The sequence below is a fragment of the Convolutriloba macropyga genome, chromosome 13 (assembly GCF_964194025.1).
Source record: "Convolutriloba macropyga chromosome 13, txConMacr16.3, whole genome shotgun sequence".
Lineage (NCBI taxonomy): Eukaryota > Metazoa > Xenacoelomorpha > Acoela > Convolutidae > Convolutriloba > Convolutriloba macropyga.
In genome coordinates, this window is record NC_134480.1 from 24,835,904 (window position 1) to 24,853,592 (window position 17,689).

General features: G+C 35.1%; 1 protein-coding gene across 1 annotated transcript in view; it reads right to left on the reverse strand.

The window, feature by feature from the left end:
- Positions 1–2,827: 2,827 nt before the first annotated feature.
- The window catches only part of LOC142352025 (serine/threonine-protein phosphatase 4 regulatory subunit 1-like), a 41,751-nt gene continuing 26,889 nt past the window's right edge, over positions 2,828–17,689 (reverse strand). The window contains exon 3 of the mRNA XM_075404359.1: positions 2,828–4,581. Within this exon, the coding sequence (XP_075260474.1) occupies positions 3,163–4,581 (1,419 nt within the window). The 3' untranslated portion in view covers positions 2,828–3,162. The remainder of the gene's footprint in view (positions 4,582–17,689) is intronic.

Below are 17,689 nucleotides of genomic sequence, written 5' to 3' on the forward strand. Positions count from 1 at the left end.
GTTTTCGTTTGATTTTGCTCTTTTGACATTGACCGTATTCATTTTACTGCGAAATTCAGTGTGCAGAGAGAATTAAAATCCATTCAGTTGAAAAAGCAAGTGACATATGTGAAATCAAATGTGAAAAATCGTGACATGTCAAACGTGATCAAAAGGAAAAGCAAATTTAAAAAAAAAAGATGAGAGCGTCTATATAATAGCCATTGAGAGGCTGACGGCTGCTATTAAAAACATAGCTTGCAGATTGCCAGAAAATAGCCAGAATAGCTTTGTAGATCTGCAGTTTCAAAAAGATATTAAAAAAAACAGACCAAAAAAGAAACTCGATGAGATAATATATTTTGATTAAAAATCTGTTTAACTTATTTGCTGCTTCTATTATATGCCCTCAATGCCAATCAATTAGAGTGACACGCAATCATTTGACCTTATCTCTTTGAATTTCTTTATCAAAGAAGTCAATTTCATAATGAGGTCATTTTTAAGAGTGAGGTATGTCACGTGTGACCAAAAACGCGAATGAACAAAAAACTCTCTTGCTAAGAGTGAAAAACGACGCGACGCACGCAATTCTGTTGAAATTGCATGAACGAAAAGCAGATTTGAAGTGATTGTGACGTCATATTATCGTAACAAAAATCTTTGCAACATGCTTAAAAATTTTCCAATTTCGTCCGGTAAAAGCCGTCCTCGCATTTTCCGCCATTTCTACAAAAAAATTGACCAACAAATTTGAACCTAGCTCCTAATATCAGCAACCATACCAAAATTAAAAGCATACACATAACCGACTAGCGTCGGAGAAATTGCTCTCAAACGACTGGCTTTTGTAGTCGCAAGCTTGACCCTAAGGAGCCTATCTTCAATGAGGGATAAAGTAGGGCAAACAAGACAAGGAAGGGAACAATTTAAGCCTACAACTCAGCGGTGGCGGGAGAAAATTGCGTAAGGCTGGGAGTGGTATGGGGTTTTCGGAAACTCAATGAATTGCCAAGCAAAGAAAGCTCTTAGAACTGCTCAGCGAATTAAGACCCTCGCGCTTTATCACATTCGTTGAAAAATTTGTCGCAAACAAAAACGGTCAGGCGAAAAACCGGCAGTACAAAAAATTGCATTGAAAAGACCAATAGGATTAAAATAATTGCTACTAACTTTTTGAAGAGCAATTAAAAACCCACAACATACCAGTGGGCATCAATTAGGGCGCCCTTGAAGTTTTTCTCTTAGTTTTTCAACGTGTTTCCGTTTCGAACTTTGAGCTCTTGATTCAAACATATGAGCAGGCTATTTTTTTACGAAAAGGAGAGTAGAATAGAAGAATAAATTGTACTGAAAAGGAGGACCACTGTAATTAGAGAGCAACACTACTCGCATATCTGATCAAAATTTAAAGATTGCTAGAGATTAGACTACTTTCAATTACATACAATATGACAGCACAGCCCTTCCCTTCTACAATCAACCAAATCAAGTGTTGTTCATTTGTGTTATTCACAAATGAGGCCTTGCACGATCTGTACCCCGCTAATGAATCACTTTGTAGCACACAGATTGCATGATCATAGATCGCTTTTACACCTCTTACAAAACACCCTCCCCTTCCATCAATCACAACTAGTTTGTTAATGATAAGCACTGTTCCATTCCACAAAATACAAGCTCAGAAGATTCCAATTGGCATCGCGCTACAAATGACTAGAATTATGCCAATTATGAAACCGATTTTTCCCCTATATTTGTGAGCGGAGTTTTGAGGGTAGGGTTTGGGAGAACAGGTGTTTGCAATGATCACTGGTAAACAAAGAGATGGAAGAAGGAAGATTGAGAATGGTGGGTGTTGAATGGCTCTGAGGTCCAGAAGGCTATTGCATCTAATTTAACGTATCAATTTAGCAGTAGACATCATCATCATCTAATATCGATGCGATAAGAGGAGGAACATCATTTCTCTAGTTCAATCAGCAGCTGTCAATGCATACCAAGAAGGTCATACTCTACTTCACACTGTTTCCTTCTACTTCCCACACTGTTCATCATTATTTATTATAATTATTATAACAGAAATTATTATTATTATTATTATTATTATTATTATTATTATTATTATTACGAACGAAATCTGATAACTACGTTCGAAGTTTACATAAGTCATACTTATTTTTTTATTTCCTTTATCAGTACATCTACGCAGAAGAACTGTATTTAAACTCAACTTTACAACTAGCGCTTGCCAGGATTAGAACAGCGAAAACTCTTTAAGTACATGTTTCTATCCTAATCATGCTTTCAGTTCCTTCTATAATTAACCCGCTAATAGTCGCCATCTTTAAACTACACAGTTAACAAGCATTAGATGAAAAACAATATAGGCCATTGTGTAATTACTTGTCGGACAAAACTAACATTTTATTTTATCAAGTGATGAAGTTTAAACTTGTGCATCCAAAATCTGCCAATTTCCATAAAGAAGGAAACAGTGAAAGTTCGCAAGATTACAAAGAGAAAATGCATAGCGACAAATTGAATTGACAAATATTAAATCACCGAAGCTCTTATTTTTTTCTTTTGCTCATTTGAACAAATTTTTTACGGACAAAAATGTAATCGTTAGACTTCGTACTTCTTGTGTTAAATAGAGAAATCTACCATGGGTTAAAAAGACCTTCGTGATGTATTTTAAAAAATAATTCGCAGCGGCAACTTGTACAAACTGAAACAAATTCAGTGGGGAAAAAGAGCACAGATCCACGCTTAAACCATTGAACCAGACATGCTTCATTAATTTTTCAATGTGGATAGTATAATTGATTTCATTTAAGCGTTAGAATATACGAAAAAAGCAACGGAAGAAATATGAAATTAGTCAAAGATTTGAAAGCTAAGCTAAATTATAGTTAACAATATTGAACCAACTTGAGTGGGAAAGAACTGGGAGAGATAGCGGGCGGGTCAGAGGGAGGGGGAACTTTGCAGATTTAAATGAACAAATTAGACATATGGAAAATGAGTCATAGAAAAATAAAAAGTTTTTGAAACAAACGTAAAACAATAAAACTTTGTCAAAAAGTGATTGCAAGTTATGTTGCAACGATGAGAAACGGTTCTAATTCCATCATTTAAAATAATTCTTCTAATACAATGCCAACGTGTGAAATGTCACCCTTAACAATTCGAGTCACAATCTTGTGAACTGCCGTCGGAAGGAGTTGCATCCTCAGAGGATTCCGTCTGTTCCGATTCCAGAACCAGACTTGATAACTCAGCTGCAACTGCATCAATACCTTGGACATCTTCAGACACTACATGCAATTGGTCGGGCAACGAACTGTTATTCGTATCTCCGGTCACCGTGATGTCCGATTCAGATTGGTTCAGATTTGAGATCTTGCATCTCTCATCACCCGTCTCTTCCGACGTATCGTCTAGGAATACTTCGTCCTCTCCGGATGATTTCTCAGCAGCTTCCGGACTCAAAGGTGAGGAATCGTCATTTGATGACGTTTCAACATCGCTTGACTGGTCTGCACTGGTGCCTTGAGTGATCTCATCCAGAACTGACTTGAGATGTCTGCCGATATTAGAGGAGGGTTCGGGCATTGTGTTTTGGTTCAAGTCTAAGCCTTGACTTGGACCTGCTGGAGATGACAAGGGCGAATCCTGAGAATTTACAATTGAAGTAGAACTCACGGTTTTATCGTCTGATGAACTGTCGCCCGATTGTGAGACAACGAAAGTTGCATTTGATGCTGTGTTGTTCAGGGCCGAATCGAAGTCTTCAGACGTGTTCAAAAACGAGTTTGCAAATATAGTCTCGTTTTTCAAACAGAAGGATCTCACATCTCGATCTGAGTCCTGGGCAAGAATGTGCACAACATCGTCAATTGTCCATTGAGGTTCAACTGGTTTGAACGATACAAATTGAGGCCTGGAAACGTAAAGCGCGTTTAGAGTTCTACTGAGTGCAATTCTGATATTGACAACCGTATCAGCGTGCAAAGCCAGTAAACTAGGAAGGAAGTCCCGACTGAACAATCCAACATCAATGTTCGATTGGCCCATAGCAACCTCACACATCTGGACGTAAGTTAGGCGCCCAAAAAACATGCTACACTTGGCAAATCTGTCCAGTAGAAGACACTTGAAGTGGTTGGCAACATCGAAAGCTCTCTCGCGGTTGAATTTGGCAATGATTGTTGCCACAAGGAAGAAAGAACACTGCCTAACTTGTGCAATTCTGTCAGAGCAGAGTGAAATTGTCAAAGGCACGATGAATCGCTTTACGCTCTCACTGGAGTAGAGCTCACACAGCTGAGTCAGTTGGTAGGCCAAATCTTCACGGAAGCGCCAGTTACGAACATTGTCTGGTTTAATGAAACCAGACAACCGTCCCAAGTAGACCTCTCTGTGCTGGCCAGCTGGAAGGAGCCGGATGAAATCTGAGAAATGTTTGAGAATGCCCGATTTGACGTCGTCTAAGTCGTTGAGGAAAGAGTCGAACACCTGGACCAGGTCGTGCATCATAATCTCCGGGCCCAGCATCAGGGCCATCACGTGCAAAGAGAAGGCTAAACTCCGTCGAACCTAAATTTAAAAAAATTGTCATCTTTTACGTTGATAAGCGCACATCAAAATGAAAAACAAAGATTGCCGGAATATACATCAAAAGCAGATTGCCGGAATAGCTGCGAAACAGACTTGTGTGTCGTATAATGTAGATAGAGACAGATATAAGTTGAAAAAGTTATCGACGCCGCTCAAAAACTATGCAAAAAACCATTCAGCGATAAATTAATCAGGCTTGCTAAAATTCACTACGCTGGTATGCTTTTTATTAGGGACCTTTATTACACACATAAAGTTCCCTTGACCTTTGACCTAAAACAAGTCATTTTATTGAGTGAGATAGATCATGTAGGATCAAAATCTAATCACAAGAATGAAGACAACTTTGCGAGAGTGAGTGAGAACTGACGTCACGCGCGCAAATGCCGCTAGAGAGGAAACAGTCTTTCAGAAAATTTGACTTTTTGACTCGTAAAATAAAGCCAGAAATTCGAAACCGACTCGATGCTTCAGAACTTCAAAAAACCGCACTTGCAGCCACAACCAAACATACCGGACAGATTGCCGGAAAATAGCCGCCGTTGATTCCCATAACCAAGATTCGGATTGAAAGAAGAAAAAACTAATGAATAAAATAATTTTTGTACAAAAAATTTTAAAGTGCGAACTATTTTGAAGTCGTTTTGGAGCTGCACATACTCCTGTTTCGTAGTGAGACCACACAGGGGCTAGGATCAATGCCAATAATCATTAAAGATGGTAACTAAGAACACAGTTCGAGTAACGGGTATCTAAAATCGCGCTTTATGGGTTTATCCCTTTTCTATTTCTGATTTCACTATGATAGCCGCCTGAAGCGTGTATTAATAACTTTTGACTTGAAAAATTGTTTTTATACCACAACTTTGATCAAAAAATTACACCGCTGTCATAACGAGAAAGATTTGAGCATTAGCATAATCGAAACAAATTAAAGGAAAGACAATCACGGCATCATTCAAAAACAGTACAAAAAAGCCGCATATATTTGAAATATAAGATATAACTCTGCCTTAAAAAACGCACTGAAATCCTGATACCGCAAAAATTCATATTATGAAACATTTGGCAGTGTTGAAAAACGGCCAATATTCTTAGGATGGACAAATATTAATACGCTAAAAACTGACAGGGCTAATATTAACATGAAAATCATGATACTAGTTTCAAAAAAACGAGAACTCTACAATCAACTCTGCTCGTCAAAAGACACATAGAAACTAAACAGAATTGTTCAAGATTCAAAAAAGGATACAAAAATTTAGGAACCGAGACTTTTTTAGTCACAGCAATTGAGACAAAAATTAAATAAAATTATCTCGTTGAAAATAACATACACAAAATGAGTTATAACCATTGCAAAAACAAAACTTATCAAAAATAAACAAGAAACCGAATAAAAGAAGGCCGAAAAATCGTTCAATAGTAGAACTGAGACCCCCTAAAGTTTTTCAAAATTAATTGTCAGTCAAAACTTTCAAACCGTATTCCAGCAAGATCTCAGAGCTGAGATACATAAAACAAAATGAACTGCAATCAAAAATGAAATAAACCATCTACGAAACAGGCTAAAATCATTTAGCTTTTTTAAACAACTGATAAAACCAGAGCGAATAAGAACTATGAAAACAATAGTCATCAGGAGAATCCTAGCATGACACATGCTGAAATGTGGAGAATGTGGACAATGTAAACAATGAAAGAAAACTTCTATAATTTTTCAAGTTAAAACCCAAAATGAAAGTAGTGAAACAGATACCTTTCGTCATTTAACCGTCTATACTAAGACTTAGTTAATGAGAGGCTACAGGGGCTAGTATCAATACCAATAAGCATTATAGATGGTAGCTAAGATTGATAAGAACAAAGTTCAAGTATCGGGAATCTAAAACACGGCTTTATGATAACAAAGTTCAAGTATCAATACCAATAAGCATTGGAGATGGTAACTAGGACTGATAAGAACCAAGTTCAAGTAGCGATCATCTAAAATGGGGCTTTATGTGTTGATCCCGTTCCTATTTTGATTTTGTTTTCGATACAAATTATGTTCTTAGTAGATTGCTTTGCTCAGCAATTTCTTTTTTTAAAAAAAATGAGTAGAATGGACGACGAATGAAACTAGTCTAGAGAAATCAATAAGATTTCACGCAAAAGGTCGAAAAAGCGGCAAAATGAGGTAAAACTAAACAAATTTTTGTTCAACGAATTAGAAAAATAGGAGCGCAATAATAGCCCGCTGAATAGATGAGCGCGGCTATCAAAACGCCAAAAAATAACTAACAACTTGACAAATCTGTGCCCGTTTTACACTTGAAATGAAGTTAGGCTCTTAAAAATAAAGTGATATTAATTTCAGTGCGTAACATATTATAAGAGCTTCGACTAAAAAGCATCTCCACAAAAAGCCAAAACATGGCCATCAGATTGCCGCAAAATAGCCGTCGTTTACGCGCTTGATGCACATCGAATTGATGCACATCGAATAATTGAATGGGTGAAAATATTTAAAATCAATTCCGTTGAAACAGTCAAAAGTCAAACGTGAAAAAACGTGAAAACAAAAAAACGTGATCAAAAGGTAATGCGAATTTTTTTTTAAAAAAAAAAGGAGAGCGCCTAAATAACAGCCGTTGAGAGGCTGACGGCGGCTATTAATTACAAACAAAAAATGGGCGAATTGATCGGAAAAAAGCTAAAAACTGTTATCTATATGCTCCATTCTGTCATCCAATTCGAAAAGTCATTCACTGAACGCAGCGAATGATCAAAAAACGTCTCACGCTGATCAAAACTTTGTTCAGCATAACAGCTTTTCTCACTTTCGCTTTTAGTTCAAAGAGCCGCATGAACAAAACTACTTCCTGTAAAAAAACATACCCGGCAGATCGCCACCGTGATTCCCATAACCAAGATTGGGACTGAAAGAAGAGAAAAAAACTACTGAAAAAATGAGTTTTGTACAAAAAAATTCAAAGTGCGAACTATTTTGATGGCCAATTTGGAGCTCAACATACCCCCTCATCGTATTGACACAGGGGCTAGTACCAATACCAATAAATATTAGCGATGGTTACTAAGAACAAAATTTGAGTAGCGGGCATCTAGAATTGTGCTTTATGGGTTTAACCCGTTTCTATTTCTGATTTAGTTTTTTGATACTGACTCTGTTCATTTTTAACTGCTTTGCTGAGCAATTGCTGTCTAAAAACACTTTTAGCAGAATGAGAGAAGAGTGAGATTGGCCTAGAAAAGTCAAAAAGATTTCACGCAAATTGTTGAACAAGCTGTGAAGGTAAGGCGAAAAATTTTTATCCGACGAAGTAAAAAAAACATAGCAGGACAAGTCCTGACGTACAATTTACAGATTTTTCATTGACTAAACAGAAAACTAGACCTTAAACGGACTATGAATGGATTGGGAAAACAATTTAAAAAAATTCGATCCAAAAAATCGAAAAAACAGTAAACATCAAAGTGAAATTGCCGCATGTGAACAAAAAACCACCAGCGAGAAAGCGAAATTTTGTTCAAACACCGTTTTCTCACTCTACTTTAAATTTTGAACGAAAAAAAATCACGCACCAAAACCACTCGCTTTTTCACTCCACTTCCTGTTTTGGCGAGACCAAAATCACTACTCCAATTTGACTTCAAAAATCATGAAAATGTGTGAACAGGTCTTTCAAAAAAAGACAGCGCCCCAATACAAATCAATTTGTGTGAATTGTAAGAACATAGCAGAACAAGTCCTTGCGTACAATTCAAAGAACTTTCATTGACTAATAAAAAATCTAGACCTAGAACGGACTGAGTGAATTGGAAAAACCATTTCTAAAAAAAATCAGATCAAAAAAATTTAACAAAAAAAAACAAAAAGTCAATGTAAAAATTCCCCTTGTGAACAAAAAAACATTTAGCGAGAAATGGAAATTCGGTTCAAACAAAAAACTAGGTCTAGAATGAACTATGAATGGATTGAGAAAATCAAAACTACCCGGCAGATTGCCGGAAAATAGCCGCCGTTGATTCCCATAACTCTATTGGGATTGAAAGAAAAGAAAATATTAACAAAATTTGATTTTTGTACAAAAACATTTTTAAGTGCAATTTATTTTGATGTCATTTCGTAGTTGAATATACTCCTGTCTTTCAGTGAGAGGCTACAGGGTCTAGTATCAATACCAATAAGCATTATAGATAGTAACTAAAACTTATGAGAACAAAGTTCAAGTTCCGGGCATCTAAAAATGGGCTTTATGGGTTTATCCCGTTTCTATTTCTGACTTTGATTTTTTTATACTGACTCTCTTCATTTTGAATTGCTTTGCTGAGCAGCTGCTGTTTAAAAGCACTTTGAGCAGAATGACACTAGCTTAAGCGTGAAATTAAGCGTGAAACTAGCCTAGAGAAGTCAAAAAGATTTCACGCAGAAAGTGGCAAAATGGTAAAGCGAAAGAAAGTTCGACGAAGTAAAAAAAATAGAAGCGCTATAATAGCCGGCTGAGAAGATGAGGGCGGCTATTAATAAGAGAAAAATCCTATCCAAAAAATTGAAAAAAAAACAGTAAAACATCAAAGTGAAATTGCCGCATGTGAACAAAAAACCACTACCGAGGAAGCGATTTTTTGTTCAAACACCGTTTTCTCACTCTACTTTTTAAATTTAGAGCGAGAAAATTTCACACCGCAAAACCACTCGCTTTTTCGCTCCATTTCCTGTTTCGGCGTGACCAAAATCACTACTCCAATTTGACTTCAAAAATCATGAAAATGTGTGAACAGATCTTAAAAAAAAGACAGCGCCCCAATACAATTCAAATTCTTTGAATTGTAATAAATTAGAAGAGCTATAATAGCCGGCTGAAAAGCTGAGGCGGCTATTAAACCAATGATCCTCTCCGAATCGTAACACTGCAATATAGATTCACTCAGCTTAGAGCTTCGCATCTATAAAATTAATATTAGGACAGAAACCCACTGCAGAAAGATTTTCCTAATGACTCCGAAGACAGCGAGAAAAGGAACGGCAGAAAACGGAAAAATGTACACGCGGACTGTAAATTGACAATAATTTTTCGAAATACGTTTTTAAAAACACACCACAAATGAAAAAAATAAATATCTAAGTAATTAAAATAGCCTTTGGTGTTGAAAAGAAAAGAGTCAAAATTTTTAATTTATTAAGATCTGAGAGCACGCAATTATAGAAAAATCAAAACCTAGTCAAGACAAAATTGTATTCGAGTCCGATATCTTTCAGACTGCGGTTGCAAATGATGCTCCCATTTCGTTGATTAGATATCAAGCATTGAATAAAAAACCTTTAATGTATACTTAGAAATCATCGGTAGTAACACATTGAACTCAGAGAAACTGATGTTGCTGGCAAATGTCTTGACTATAATTTGTTTTATTAGGATTGATTTGACCTAAATGTTGTATCTATAAAAGTCGTCAACTTTGGCCAAAAAGTTTGTTCAGCCGACTATAAAGATGATTGCATGTCACCATTGCATGAATTCAAAACAAACAGTTTGACTTGCAAAACCAGCTGCCATGAAATAGTACAAACCAAACTCCAATTTATAACCAACAGACGGCCAGAATCGATCACGAATAAATGTAGAAAATGAAATGCATTACGTTTTCATTTGCCGTCAAAATAGAGTTCGAGCAATCTACAGTTGATGTTCAACTTTCTTTAATCAGAAATTAGGGGGCCTTATTTTATTCAACTTTTTGGAAATAAACGCGGTACTGATTAAATATTCTATTCATTAGTTCGTGCAGATAATCAAAAACGAGAACATAGAATAGAAAATAGCCGCGGTTGACGCACATCGGGATTAAAACAAAATTCATAACGGGACAAGTCCTGACATACAATCCAAAGAATTGAATGAATACCTAAAACTACAATATTTGACCAGCAGATCTATTGAACAATGCAAGCCAAAAAGAGAAACAGCCTAAAAGTTAAAAATATTCGAACAAACATTATAATCTTTGCTAAAACTCTTGAAGATTTCAAGCTGAAGGCCAAAATTTATCCATTTAAACATAACCGACTAAACGTCGGAAGAATTGCTCTTGAACGAATAGTGGGAGCTCTAATCAATTGCAGCCTGCTTCAGTCGGTGGGGGGGAGGGGTAGCCTAAATGGGACTAAGAAGTTCTATAGTGGGCTTCAAATAACCACATTAGAGGTTAACATATACCACTATTAAGATTTAAAGTTAAAAAATGACACCAGTTTCGGCGCATTTTTTATTTGACTCTTAGTATTAAATTGCCGCCAATTGAGTTCAGTTGCTTGAAATTGTGATTGAGAGAGAATTTTAGATCACGCGAAATGCAAAAAGTCAAGGGCGTAAAAGTCACTCGAAAAGTCAAAACCGTCAAGCGAAAATTTTACATTAAAAAAAAGACACACACGTTTACAATAATTGCTATGAACTGCGTTCAAGAGCAATTAATAAATATAGCCATTATCAAACGCACAAGCCTTGAAAGGGGTTTATTAGCCACTAAATTTAGAAAACCTCCAAAAAATGTAAACTTTAAAATTGAAAACTGCAAAACTTAGCGTGAATTTCGCAATACTAACATGTTCAAAAGTCATTTTTTGTCTCTCGACTCTCACCAGTAACACATCTGGCAAACCTAGAAAAGTTTCACTGGCCCTTAAATATCGATAAACTCAAAGTGATTAAAAATTTTCAAAAAGATTTGAAATTAAATGCAAATTTTATTAAAATGTTGCAAAAATTCGGGATATTAATATCAACAGAACCACTTCATTGTCTTCATAAACTATCCAGTAACCCAATTTGATGCCCAACAAAGTTCCACTGTCCCATAAACACCGATAAAATTGAAAATCGTAACTTTCGGAAATAAAAATCAAAGGCTATCAATAAACTACTACAACTGGTGATATTAAAATGGTGAAAACAATTCGCCACAAGAAACTATGCAGTAGCCTATTATCAAACCCTGGATCTTTCCTGGCCCTTAGGGCTGGAAAAAAATCAGAAAAGACAAAAAAAACTTCGAAAGAAAAAACTGAAGAAATTACTATCGTTTTGCGTGTTTATATTTGCAGTACCAAAACAAATTGCTCAAAAATGGCCATAAAAAGTAATTATACCTTCCAAAATCTCCTTATCAAGTTAGACAAACGCCATATTAATTCACGATAAACACGATCCAAACCGGGCAGAACAGATCTAAACACAGAAAAGTAATTCAAAATTGAAAATAGGAGCTAAAAATCTTAGAAAATACATTATCAAAAAGCTTCTGTAATGCTAACATTCCTTCATTAACAAAGTTTTGATCTTATGCCCTAAAAAATTAAGAGAAAAACGGTTCCCAAAATTAACCAAACGAACAAAATTGAAGCACAGACAAAACAAGGTAAAACTGCTGTATTCAGGGCTCAAAAAACAGCGAAAACTGAACTTTTCCCATTGCATCAGGCCTTACACCAGTTTCAGCACATTGAACACCTAAGTCTGCTACAGTAAGCTGATGCCATCTATTTCAAGTTAATAACCAAAAAGTAAAACCAATTAAACAACCGACTAACGTCGAGCGAAGCGGGGTAGGGGTGCACTGGTGGGGGGGGGGGGGGGGGGTTGATGGGGGGGGGGGGCAACAGCGGGGGGAGGGTGGGAGTTCTTAGCGGTTTAACAACCCCCCCCCCCCCTCAAATCAGCCTATCTCACTTTACCCCCCAATCCCCACACCTGCACATATTTCAGGCCGTACGGACCTGTGCAGCCAAAGACCACCTTCCCACTGTTGCGGGAGGGTGGTCTTTGGCTGCACGGTCCCTTACGGCTTGAAATATGTGCAAGTGTGGGGATTGGGGGATGATGCGAGATAGGCTGATGTGTGTGTGTGTATGGGGGGGGGGGGTGTTAAACCTCTAAGAACTGCACTTCACACCATAAGTATAAGTCTCCAAGACACTTTCTGTGAATCGCATACCTTGGAACTAGTGATCTGAAAGGCTTTAAGAGTACTTACTGCCCGCTGGGCGCTATTTGTTTATCCCGTTTTCGAGGACGAAAAGCCAAATGGCTCAGAAGAGAAATCAGTCAAGCAAATTTGCAAAGACCAGGACTAATATAATTAATACAAACTTCGTTTAAGAGCAATTAAAAAACAGCAGGATAAATCCTCGAACTCAATCTAAAGAATTGACTTAGCTCACGACCTGATAACATTTTTACAGCAATACCAAACTAAGGCAGTTGGCAATGCCCATAACCCACCCTGTAGGCACAATGAACAAAAAAAATATTCAAGAATTGAACAATCAATGTTTATCGGAAAGGAAAGTAGTGCATAAAGCAGGGAAAACGACCAGCCACAAGATTCGGACCATTCCCGCGATGCTGGCTTAAATAATAGGAATGCTCCAAATCACGTGTCTAATCGGTTTTCCTGTTTTATACACTACTATAGTACCGGCTATATCCACCACCATTGCACTCTATTTCCATTTAAATATTTTTTAAAACTAACATTTATTGTCTCACTTAGTGCAATCCATTAGTACAGAGTCAAGCTGGTAATTAACCGTTATCAGACGGATAAATCGACTTCTATCCCACTGTCTCCAGTGGACATCCCTAGATACTAGTGTAACTAATGAGAGCGTGTAATAAGCATGTAAAACCAACTTGCAAAAACAAATTGAAAAAGCACCAGCTTAACTCTAGTAAAGTTATTCGTTTATTTTATAACTTAATATTATACTTATATACAAGTTCTCTGAATTGGTTTGTTTTAAAGTAATTGAATTCAAATAAAATTAAAACTTTAATGGTAGCGGGGAGTTCTGTGTGCGCAGGGTGAAGATAATGAATACCCTAATTTTGCGCACAGGGTACTATTCTCCCACTACTTGGGTGAAGGTTATAATTTTATACAAAGTCATAAATAAGACCAAAGGTTATAATTATATGCTAAATCATTAATAAGGTAAGAGGGCTATAATAAATACTAAATCATAAAAAATAAGGTGAAATAAGGCTCTATTTTAGTAAAATAGTTTCTAAGCAAAATAGTTTACTTTAGGGAAAAATACTTTACTTTTGTGCCTAGACAATTGATGAGTAAGATAGTTTACTAAGATAGTTTACCCATATAGTTTACCAAGATAGTTTACTTACTAATCATTTTCCAATAAAATTGTATCTGCTGCTCATAATTGACTAATAATAACACCATTTTCCAGTAATTTCTTTAAAATTTATTACAGTGCCCGCAATTATAGTTTGCGCCGTGCATCTTAACATGAGTTGTAATATTACCTCTAGAAATGAGAGAAGGACAATATTTGCAACAATTTTTTTCTGCTAGACATTGTCTACATGTACTTTTATTTTTACCAAAATATATTATAGTCATTATAGTATTAGATTTAATACATGTTTTTACACCTGTCTCCTGATCTGCGAAGCAGGTTCTCTGATCAATATTATAGATATCGGCGAAGCCACTTCGTACATGCTTATCATCATCACCAGTGTTAGCACAAGTATCAGTGAACCTGCTTCTCAGATTACCCCTTGCACTAGTCTCTACACTAGTCTTAGCACTAGTCTCTTCACTAGTCTTAGCACTAGCACTAGTGCTAGATCTAGCACTAGCACCAGCACTGGTTTTAGCTTTAGTGTTATCACTAACCTTAGCGCTAGTATTAGCACTAGGGTTATCACTAGTATGAGCACTAGCACTAGTGTTAGTATTAGTACTAGTCTTAGCAATAATAACTACACTAGACCTATTATAACAATCATTTTTAATACAAAAACCCCCTAGAAATCTATAACCACAATCAATAATTATATATTTACCTCCATGAAATATTTTATAATGACCACTGAGAATTAATTAACTGCCAGCCTTAAAATCGACAAAACATTATTTATAATGGTCTAAAGTTTCAATTAGATTACGACTACGATTTTTAAAGTCCATACACCCATTTAAAAATCTTCTACCAACCTTATTAAAAACAAAACCATAATATCTATTATCTATATTTTCTCGTCCTTCTGCCACATAATCAAAAAACATAGTTAAGAAGACGAAAACTAAACATTCACTTTTATCATTCTATTTATAGTATCCTTTCCTTTTTTATTTTAAGTTTGTCGTTTTATTTATATATTCTTCATATAGCTTGTTTAATTTGACCTCGTCTAATTGGGTACCAAGAACAGATACCATTCCATTGCGTGGGTGCTCGATCGGGCTGTACCCTCTATACTCCTCAAGTCACTAACAAAGTCCACCATCTCGTCTTCTTCACCAACACCATAACCATATGATCCGCCATTAATCATTGTAATTGTTCTATTTCTTATGGTACTTGCAGCACCGGCCAATAGCCAGCCGTTTTCATTGAGCTGCTTGGTTATATAATCATACATCATAAACGCCGAGCTAATAGTTCCAAAAATATATGAGCCCCATTTCGTCCATTTGGCACTAACCACTTCTATTTTTAAACCATCGTTTTGTACTTCAATTCCTCTAGAAACGAGAAGTTTATTGAAACAGGATTTAAAACTGTCCCTGCAAATAATGTTTCTATCTACGGGGTCTATCGTTAATAGTCTCATATATGATATAGTTCTATCTATTTCTTTTTCTTTTAATTCTTTCAAACTATAGAGTTCTTAAAATTTTTCTCTATTGAAACAACCATTGAGTCATATATTAAAGTTTTATCTCTATCTAAAATAATAAAAGAGGTGTCGTTCATTTCGAACTTAATCATGCCGTTATGAAATTCTTCTGCTATTGCTTGAGAATTATAATCATTACTGACCTCATCAATTAATTCGCCAACATCGTGTTTTATACCAAATGTTTCCTTGAACTTTTTAAATAGACCATTACCATTATTAGTTATATAGATAGTGCCAGTATTTACCCTTGACATATTATCTATTTGGACTGGTTTGTGACATATTACTATCACTTGAGTATCATCATGCCTACCTTCTGTGAAATAATAAAATAAACTTTCCTATCAAATTTATTCCCCTTTCATCAAGAACAATCACACTATTTTTGAGATTTTTCAAATTCCCCTTAGGGGTCACATCTATATCACACATAGTATTCGCCCAAGAGTTCATTGGTTTTTGGATCCATCCAATCTCTTTTATCTCTACATAATATGATTATTTTGATAGTCTTCATATAATCTTCGTAGTTTTCATATAACTTTAAAAACTGTCTAACAAAATAGGTCCTACCAGTAACAGACGCGCCAAAAACAATAGTGTGTAGTGATGTCTTCTCATAATCAAATCTCATTAAATTTCTTTCTGCAAACCAGCCAAATTATTCTTCAACAATTGTATATTTGCTTGGTATTGAATATATCAAAGTGCGGATATAATTAAAATAACAAAAAGGCTCTCAAGTTTCCATTTTTATATCTGAAATAATATACTAGTTAAAATGATTATCTTAACATTTAAAGAAATTAAAAATAAACACAACATTGAGAATAAAGCCATGAGTAATATCGAGATAGAGGATATAGGTAAAGATATTAGTCCAATTCCAAATGAATCAGAAATGCGAGACCAACCACCGAAAACAATTAAAGATGCAGGGTATAATTCTATTATTAAATTACACCCAACTGATGGCACTCAATGGGTTTTAGTCATAAAAAGATAGACAACTAGAACCCATTACTTTGATAGCTTTGGAGTAGAAACACCACTTTTAATTTTACACAAATATACAAATCTAGGCTCTAATGAAAGAATACAATAATATAATGAATCTTATTGTGGTGCTTATTGTTTATATATGATATATTTTATTGATCATGGATTTGGAATAACTAGCGCGCTTAATATACCAATTAATAAATGTAAAAATCCTGGGATATATGATAAATGTCTTTGCTTATGTTGGAGTTTTGAAAATGGTAATAGCTATAGTAATAATAGTAATAGCAATGATAATGATAATAGTAATGGAAATATCTATAGCAATGAAAATTGCAATGACAATAGGCATAGCAATAGCAAAATCTATAACAATAGAAATAGCAACAGTTATAATGAGTGAAACTAAAATTACTATTATTATTAACAAAGATCTAGAATCAAGGCTAGAAACGAACACATATTTGTTGATGCTATATTTCCTGATAACTTTAGATGTATAATATCGGGGCCTAGTGAATTCTTATTAAAAAATCTAATTATAGATAGTATATACTTTGATAAGTTATATATCATAGGTCCTACTGATGATCAATACGAAGGTGTAGAGAGTGTCAATGATGAAGCAGATGTTGAGTTTAGTATAGATATAAAAGATTAACTCTCGCCTGGTGATCTACCCAAAGACTTAAAGAGACTCGTGATATTTGATAATGTGAAAGCTAAAAAAACCAGCTATCAATGAGTACTTTTGTAGAGGTAGACAACATTTGTGATATGTTTTATCTAAATCAAAACCTATTTTCATTCGATAGACGAAATGTAGAAGAAAATTGAAATATATTTATATTATTTGAACAAAGAGGTAATTACTTCAATCAATACAGAGATTTCTTTAACGAATATAAAATTTTTATAAAGATTTTGCTAAAATGTGTAATAAAGTAAGGAGAGAGCCTTATAATTACATTGTCATTGATAGATCTAAAAAATTACTAATGGTAAGTAGAGGATTAATTGGGATATGAAAGTTTTATAGTCTTTATCTAACTATAACTAAATCTATAGTATTAACTGCAAAAAAATTTTTATCTATAATTATAATTATGACAAAGACTATATCTATAACTATAACAAAGACTATATCTTTATCTATAACTATTACTATAACTAGAACTATAAACATATCTATATCTATAACTATAGCTATAACTATAACCAAAACTATAACTATAACTTGAACTAGATGTAAAGTAAAGCTTAGTACATCACCATCAAAGTCAATTGGTCTTCCTTGCTCATCTCTAATATGAAACTCTGTATATTCTATTGTTTTAGGTAATGAAGTGCGGAGAGAGCCTTATAACTAC